The 9,000-nt window shown below is 38.4% G+C and overlaps 1 protein-coding gene across 9 annotated transcripts in view; it reads left to right on the top strand.

Moving 5' to 3' along the window:
- Positions 1–7,884, top strand: part of NFYB (nuclear transcription factor Y subunit beta) — a 19,995-nt gene extending 12,111 nt beyond the window's left edge. For all 9 annotated transcript variants that reach the window (XM_014520252.2, XM_025204895.1, XM_025204893.1 and 6 more), the window contains 4 exons: positions 2,082–2,279; positions 4,531–4,612; positions 7,155–7,234; positions 7,445–7,884. In XM_014520252.2, the coding sequence (XP_014375738.1) occupies positions 2,082–2,279; positions 4,531–4,612; positions 7,155–7,234; positions 7,445–7,477 (393 nt within the window). In that variant the 3' untranslated portion in view covers positions 7,478–7,884. The remainder of the gene's footprint in view (positions 1–2,081; positions 2,280–4,530; positions 4,613–7,154; positions 7,235–7,444) is intronic.
- Positions 7,885–9,000: the final 1,116 nt, after the last annotated feature.

Below are 9,000 nucleotides of genomic sequence, written 5' to 3'. Positions count from 1 at the left end.
CATCTGTGGATGCATGACAAGGTGTGGTTGGCCTTCCTGACACATCCCCACACTGTCAGCCCATGTTCTTTTTGGCATCAATAATGGCTCCAAGATCCTTTTCTGCCTCTGCACTGACAAGAAGGGAGTTCCCCAGCCTGTAGGTATGCTACTGGTTCTTCCTCTCCAGGTGCAGCACCTTGCACTTGTCTGTGTTGAAACCCATCCTGTTCTCATCCGCCCACCCCTGTAACCTGTCTAGGTCCACTTGCAGCCTATTCCTCCCTTCTAGCATGCCCACATCCCCCCACATCTTAGTGTTACCAGCAAATTTGAATAGGGTGCTTTTTACCCCCTCGTTCAAGTCCCTGATGAAGATGTTAAACAGCACGGGTCCGAGGACCGAGCCCTGGGGGACCCCACTGCCCACATCCCTCCAGGTTGAAAGTGACCCATCCACCACCACTGTCTGGGTGTGGCCCTCCAGCCAGTTAGCGACCCATTTGACTGTGTAGGTGTCAACGCCACAGTCCCCTAGTTTTTTAATGAGAATGGGGTGAGAGTCAGTGTCGAAGGCCTTCCTGAAGTCCAGAAAGACTATGTCCACTGCTACCCCTGCATCTAAGGATTTTGTGACCTGGTCACAGAAGGCCACCAGGTTGGTCTGACAGGACCTGCCTCTAATGAACCCATGTTGGTTGCCCCTAAGCATAACCTCCCCTGCTGGCCCCTTGCGGACATGCGCCAGGATAATTCTCTCAAAAAGCTTACCTGGAATCAAGGTAAGACTAACTTGCCTATAGTTTCCTGGGTCCTCCTTCCTCCCTTTTTTTTCCATTTTAGTTATGTAACTTTTTTTTTATTTTTAACTAGGGAAAACCTTTAATCTAATCCACCTATTGTATTCTTTCCAGAAAGATTTTATTTGAATACTTGTTTAAAGAATCTTTAACAGAATAGTTGAAAGAACCCCCCCTTCCCCAATACAAAACAACTACAAGAACAATGACAAAATACTAGAGAAACTTGCTGCTCTGCAAGTTTAATATCAAATTAATAACTAGTGTTTAATCTGCTTGAGCTGCAGAAACTTGGACCTAGATAGCTTAAGATGCTGGTTCAGTGGTAGACTAAGAAATTTAAAGGAGAACAGAAGTGGGACATGATATCTTCATGAACAAGACTTCATAAAGTGCTGCCTATTGCATTCATTATGTTGACTCCAATTTAATTTCTCTTACCCTCCATTACGAAAGAGCTATAGTACCATGAGATGTACAAACACATGTTGTTTAAGTATCTCATAGATATCATGGCATATTTCCAGAGAAGAGGGAAGTGTGCAAGCTCAGCTAGTCTCAGTGTGTGTATCTAATGGCTTGTACATGAATTATTTTTTAATATAGTAGAATCCTGGTGGACTGCTTGAATTTATTTATTAGATTTACATTCTGCCCTATCCAAAAAGTTCAGTGTGGTTTAGAATAAGCAAACAACTTACAGACAGGTCCCCAAACAGCAACCCAAAACTTGAGAATTAGTAATGCAATAACTTCATTTTACTTCAATTAAAATGTTATTGCATCTGCATTTTTGATGGAGCACTGGTGACATCCAGTGGCTGTCCTGCACATACAAACGTGTTTGTGTCCACATGCATATTCCCTGTGGATAATTATTTTATAGAGAAATCTCTTTGTCTTCTAGTTCATCCTTCTGGCACTGAAGCTGGGGTTCTGTCATATTTTGCATAGGTATATTTTAGTGCAATGTAACGGGAACCTCCAGATAAAGTAAAAAAACTTTTATCACACAGTAAAACTGAGTTTTGGTAGTATTAAAGTTAGTTGTATAGATGAGGGAAGGAGAATCTCATGCAGTTGTATGTGGTTTGTTTCTTTGTTGGGTGGGGCTTTTTCTGAAAACACCCAGCATTCGCTGCCAAGGAGAGTTGTGACTGCCTAGCACCTCCGTACCGGTGCAAATGAAATCTCAGCACTGAAAATTGGCTTAATAAGGTAGAACTTTAATGTGCAATTTATCAAAAAGGTGAAACTTAACTGAAGTTTGATTTAACTTTTACTAATGGTTTGTCCTACCAGATTGCTAAAGATGCAAAGGAGTGTGTACAGGAATGTGTAAGTGAATTCATCAGCTTTATAACATCTGAAGCAAGTGAGAGGTGTCATCAAGAGAAACGAAAGACGATCAATGGAGAGGATATTCTCTTTGCCATGTCTACGTTGGGATTTGACAGTTATGTTGAACCTTTAAAGCTGTATCTCCAAAAGTTCAGAGAGGTTAGTTACCTATCTTCTTCCATAGGATTAAAACTTAGTATATCTAGCGTTGACATTTTTTTTTTTTTTTTATAGTAACAATAACAATAATGGTTAGCTTTTGCTGTACCCCAGATATATATACCAGAAAACAACAACATGATGTAGGGGAAGAAATATTTCTTACAAAATCTAACTAAGAGTATTGGTGAACTTGCTTTTCTTTACCAACTAAAATGTCCAGGTGACTTAAGCTAGAAAAGTTCTTCAAGTGGATAGCAACAATTGGTCTTTGTGGTTCTGTTATTTGTACGCAGCCTGATTCTCTGCTTAGTCAGTGGAACCATACTAACTTACACCAGCTGTGGACCTGGCCAACTGTCTTTCTGCAGAGGCAAAAGGTGTCTCTTAAGCATGTTTCTTATGTAACACGACAACTTGCCCACCACATGGTTTTAATCAGTTTTTAGCTTGCATCTGTATCTTGATCATCAAGTACTTTCCAAACAACAATAATTGCATCGAGACCTGTATTTCCTGCTTTAGAAGGTAACTCGAGACAGATTGAGTCCCTCCTGAGGAAAAAATAGCTACTCCAAGTTTCTTGTATGTGCAGCATTTTCCTCCTCGTTCTAGCAGAAAATGCCTAAGGTTCGTGCAAAGAACAACTAGCCTTTCTGCCTTGTTCTGCTGTGGGGCTGGGAAACAACATGCATTGTTTCCCTGACCCAGTCACCCCTCTAAAGTGATTTCTGTGCCAGAGGTTGCAGCACTTGCTTTATGATTGTGGCCCAGGAATACTTTCTGTCCAAGCAGTTCATTGGCATTTTCTTCCAATAAGCTGCTTGCTCCTCTCCTCAGACTTGTCTCTATATAAAGCACCTTATATTCTATACCAGGGGTGGGCAATTATTTCAGGCGGCGGGCCACTTACTGAGTTCTGGCAAGCCATCGAAGGCCACGTGACAGGCAGCCAGGGGCAGATGAATATTCATTTTCTAAACTTTTTAGGGGCCCTGTGGGCCACATAGAATGGCCTGGCAGGCTGCATTTTGCCCGCCCCTGCTCTAATCCCATTCCTCTGCCTAATTTGCTGCTTTAGCTTCTGTTTTCTTGCCCTATCTGCCACTGTGCTGCCTATCTCATCTATAGTCTGCTTTATGCCACACACAGAGGCTTCCTGTGCCACAGGTTTCCCCCCACTCCTCTATGCTGTCCTTCCCCATTTTGTTGTGGTATTATTCAAGCTGTTTTAAACAATGCTTGGCTTGCAACTTGGGACACCAAGCTGCACTGAGCCTGTTGCAGTATGTCTATGAAAAATTTGTACGTGATGCATGCTGCTCCTTCCCTACTTACCCTTTAGAATTACAGATTGCCAATAAGATGATGGAGTTGGTGTTTAAAATCTGGTTCTGGTTTTCTTTCAGTTATTTATATTTCTGGTCAGTTTTGCCTTCAGGCTATTATAAAGGGACTGCTTCAAGATAATTATTTTTTTCCTTTAAATATTTGCAATGGTCATTTTATCATAGCTTCAGTCAGGTCATCCACGAAAGTACTAAATGCATGGAGGATAAAACAGTACACAACTGACTGGATGTCTTAACTCAGCATGCTGATCTCAGGCTCTGGCTATATAAAATATCTGGGGAAGAAATTCAATATCTTGTTTTTAATGTCAGCTTCCATGTGTATGATGTTGGTAATACACACAGTTACTTCCCACTGCTATTAAAATAACCAGGCTTTAGAGTGACAGCATGCAAGGCGATAGACCAACCCAAGGCTAGATCTGGTCTTTTGCTAATTTGATATTACAAGAACTTTACCCCAGTGTATGTGGTATTGCACTTTGATTTGTCAAATCTTAGCAGTCAAGATTTTTTTTTAATATTGCATTCTCCAGTGTGCTGTGAATTCTGGGTGCCAAATATAGAGTCTAAGACATTCCTGCAGAGTTACCACAGAACTTGTACCGTTCCAGAATTTTATGGCTTTTTTACAAATCTGCAGTATTCATAGTTTTCACAAATCCCTCGTGTAAGAGTACAGCTATGATAAAAATCACTCTCTTGGTATCCAGATACTTGGTATACTAGCATTTGAGAATACTTCACCATCGCAAGTTTTACATGTCAAGAGTCAAATGTCTTGTTATTGTATAGAAGGCTTTTAGAAGTTGCAGACATTCCAGTTTTAGGGAACCAGGCTCTTCAGCAATCTCTGACAAGTGTATACTAATGCAGACATCCTTCACAATTCTTTCAAGGCAATGAAAGGAGAAAAAGGTATTGCAGGAACAGTTACAACTGCAGATGGTCTTGGTGAGGAGCTCACAGAGGAAGCATTTAGTAAGTAACATTTAAAGTGATCCTACCTCTAAGTTTATCTAAGATGTAATACAAGGCTCTGCATCTCAGTCAACTAGAAGGTGGGGATTTTAAGATTGTCTGGGATTTGGCATGTTTTTGAGATGGTTGGCATTTGAATACACCCATTGAACTCAAGTGGAGCTATAAGTATCAGTTCATTTCGTGACTGTTGATATTTTAATTTTAAAATAAAATCTGCTGACATCAGAGGTGAATTCTAATCATAACTAATATGAAACCTAGAGAATGTGTTAGCACAAGAAGGTGTTATAGCACTTACTTCAGATCTAGCAGAGTCTAAACATAACTTGAAACTAATGTTACAAATTATTTTCTCTTTGTAGTACCTGATCATTCAGACATATGTTCAAAAGTGCCTAGGCTGGAGCAAAAGTTGTTGAATAATAAAAAAAAAAAATAAAACTGACCGTAGTGCCTTAGTCAAACAAAAAACGAAATAGAGGCTTATCTCTGGCTCTGGTAGCTCAAAGGTGCTCATTTTTTTCATGTAATAAAACAGAATATTGGTAGAATCAGTTAGTTGTAGATGAGAGAGAATCTTGTGAAGTTGTTTTGTTTTTTGTTTTTCTTGCGGCGGGTTCCCCCCTTACACTTCACTAGTGTTTTATCTTCCCTCAGTGCTATGGTGTATGACCTGAACTTTGTAGGGGCCTTAAAATTTAATACTAGATATTACTAGCAATGAGGACATCTATTCATCTGCCAGTGACTGATGTTACCTTTAGAGAGAGAGGTGCTAAAACATTGCTCTTGCCATAACCGGTGATGTTACTAATTTAAAAATACCTGGAATACTTCACTGAAATGATCAGTTGATTTAATGCTGTAGAGAAGCTATAGACTTGAGGACTGGTGGTGACTTGGTGAACTATTAAGTAAATTTACAGCCTCATCTTTGGCCCTGCAAAATGTGGATCAAATATGTGGAGGTTCTTGTAGCACTGAAGTGTTTCCATCAGAACTGACGAATATAAGACTTCAAATAAGAACGACATGGTGGATTTTTACAAGTACTTTGTAAAATTGGGGAACATTCTCAACTTTAATAAGATATTAAAGTTCACAGTATAAAATCAGAAGTCAGGAAATGCAAAGGCTAATAAGCCTTCAGCAGTAACAAACTCAACTGAGTTGAGTTTCAGAATCTTTGTCTAGTGTTAGTTTAATTAAACAGGGATAAAATACACATGCACACTGTGACTAAGTAGACATTGCAGAGTCCTAATGTTTGTATGTTCCAAGTTATTTTGATCTTACTTTTTCTGATTTTAATTTTCTTTTAATTTTCCAAGCACTTGCTGTTTTAAGAAAAGAGGGGGGAGGAGAATCAATCATGTGGGTGCGTCATACAGACAGACACAGAGATGGTACTAACAGGAAATCTGCAAGCTTCCTAGAAGCCCAGTACAGGCTAATTGTGCACGTTTATTATAAGTAATGATAGTTTTCACAAGACACTCCAGTTATGCATCCCCCGTTTAATTTTTGAGTCTAATGTCTGGAAATCACTGGAGCACTCTCTCTTTCCTTTGCCAAACTTCCCAGGCCCTGGAGTCTGTAGTACATCAAGAACTTTTGCTCTGAATATGCGATTTTTTTTTTAATGGCTTATGTTTAAAAAAAGAAAGAACCAATTTGGATTAAAAACTTCCAGACTTACCTGGATGCAGGAAATTGTGGCTAGAATTTGGCAGTGCCAGGATATGTGGCTGGAAGGTAATTCTCCTTAATTTACTTAGCTGGCAGTGGAGCTATGCACAGAACATCTCTCCTGAGGGTACATCTAGACTTAATGTCTCTGCTGCATGCAACTTTTTTAGTCTGGGCAAAACTTAGTTCAGTGAAAGACTGCTTTTCTTTTTAAACCTAGCAAATGCCCAGTTTCTTTTCTCAAAATTTAAGCTCTTTGGCTTCAACACTTTTTATAAAAGAAACAACTTTTTTTCCCTCTTGACTCCTGTAATGGGTTTTGGTTAGTCAAAATTGGTGGTGTGCTCTTTTTTTTTAAATTCACTTCAGTAGCTTCTTCTCAACCACTGTTTTTAAGTCCAAAGTCCTTTTGGCATGCCCTTCAGGACCTTGCATAATTTCATCCAGGCCTACATTACCACTTTCACCACCTTTCCTCCTGCTCTGTATTCTGCACTAAAAACCCATCTCCTTTTCACATTCCAGTGTCTCTGTCCCAAATTCCATTTCAATTCTGAAAGTAAAACTGTGGAGGGGGGACATTGTTTCATGCAGCAGTATAGACTTTGCAGTCTGGTTTGCAGTGCTAATGGGAGGAAACTTGTTTTTCTTAGTAGTAGTAAGCAGATGCAACTTGATAACACATCATGAAGTTGATATGAAGGGAGAGACGGTTCCATAGTCCCTTTCAGCCATAAGCTATAAGAAAATGTTCCATTGTTTTGTTTAATGGTCTTATAGTCTTTAAATGAGGTTCTGTGTGTCCTGCAGTTCTTGCCTAACTTCTTAACTAAAATGCTTTTTCTTTTAGCTAACCAGTTGCCAGCAGGTTTAATAACTACAGATGGCCAGCAACAAAATGTTATGGTTTATACAACATCTTATCAACAGGTACTGTATCCTCTCATTCACTCTTTCATTTTCTTGCTAAAATTCAAAGCCCTATTTCAGCAGCCCTATTCTGAAAGAGCTGAGAATGATTTTGTATGTAGCCTTTTTGGTAGCTCACATGACTTTGCTACAACAGTGAAAGCTTGCTAAATGTGAAAAAGCTTCAGCAGAGAGTGACTTGAAAATAAACTTACTTTCCTTTCTCTCTAGATCTCTGGAGTTCAACAAATTCAGTTCTCATGATGTGAAGGCAACTTTGGATCTGAGATCATGAGACAGAAAAGCTGTACAATTCTAAAGAGACATGAGTTTAAAATGACTGGTGAACAGAGATTTATCTCTTTGTATATTAATTAGCTGTAATGTAGCTACCTGAGGCTTGACTAATTGAGGTGTGAATTCTGACTCAAATCTTTTTTCATGAATGATTTTAAAAATTGGATTTTAAAGGTATTAAAGTATTTTTGTTTTGTACAAGAGTTTGTTGCTCTGTATAACTCCTGTATGCATTGTATATTGCAATTTATTACTGTCAGAGATTTGTAGACAGTTTCTTATTTTCATATTGAATCATGTTACTTTTGTAATTCAAGTAAACAGCTGGGTTAATTCATGCTTACCCTTTGAATAAAATACAAGGGTAAAGTTAATTCTGAATGCAAGTTGCCTTTATTATAAAAGTTGAGTTGGTCTTGGTTACGTAACTTGTCTTGCATGACAACTTAACTGACTTTGATGTTAGCATATTTATTGAAGTTTTAAAAGACTCATGAAATTCTAACAACTTAAAATTGCTACAATTTGTTTTTTAATGTAAGCTTAGAATTAAAAGTTAATACAGAAACAAATAATTGTTAGATCTGTTAACTGTAGAGATCAGTGCCCATAAACAGTGTTTATTTTAATTAAACACTGTTTGTGTATGCCTGATAAGTCTTTATTTTGAAATTACTACAAGCATTCATTAATCTACTTTTATTATATTAAGACCTTTTTCAGACATGTGAAGAAGTTATATTAAAAGTAGTCATAGTGCTACTGATTTCTTCTTTTTATGTACAGTTTTTAGAAGCCAAATCCTAGAATTTAACTGCTTCCTCAACTGTAGTAGGGGGATTTTATAGTCCTGTGCTAAATGACCTCATTTTAAATGACTCTTTTTAACTGAACTGTTTTAAGGTTTCCTGAAAGACTGTGAGAACCCTCAGAAATGTTAAACATTTCGTGTATGGGTGGATGGGCGTTTGTGTGCATGGGAGAGTGAATGAAGTTTGAATAGGTGATATTTCTGAATGAAAGACTCAGAGTTTCAGTTTGCTCTCTTCCTGGGTTTTTTTGTTCGTTTGTTTTTGTTGGTCTTTTTGTTGTTGTTTTTTGGGGGTTTTTTGCAATAAACTACGTAGATAATGTAATTCTGTATATTTAGTGAGCCATTCTTAGTACTGCTGCTGTGTTTTAAATAATCGGGTTGGTAATCTTTGGATTGGATTCTCTGGCGTCTTTAGTGTTGGGGTGACACTTTAGTTGAATCAGTATTACTCAGGCTGGAGTTTGGGAACATTGATATTTGTGCTGTTGTTTTGAATGGACTTCCTGCCATGTACACCTAGTGACTCTTGTCTAAACATATGGTAGTTTTAATAAGCTAAATATTCGCAGCCTTTAGCTTAACATGAAACAGCAACAAACCCCTCTGTCCACCCTTGAAATCCCAGTTTGTGTATGGAAATAGTCAGACATTTTACTTATACATTTCTTTGGACACT

This window comes from Alligator sinensis, unplaced genomic scaffold (genome assembly GCF_000455745.1).
Source record: "Alligator sinensis unplaced genomic scaffold, ASM45574v1 scaffold267_1, whole genome shotgun sequence".
In the NCBI taxonomy this organism is placed as follows: domain Eukaryota; kingdom Metazoa; phylum Chordata; order Crocodylia; family Alligatoridae; genus Alligator; species Alligator sinensis.
The sequence above is the reverse complement of the archived record's forward strand: the minus strand, read 5'-3'. Positions and strand labels throughout refer to the sequence as shown.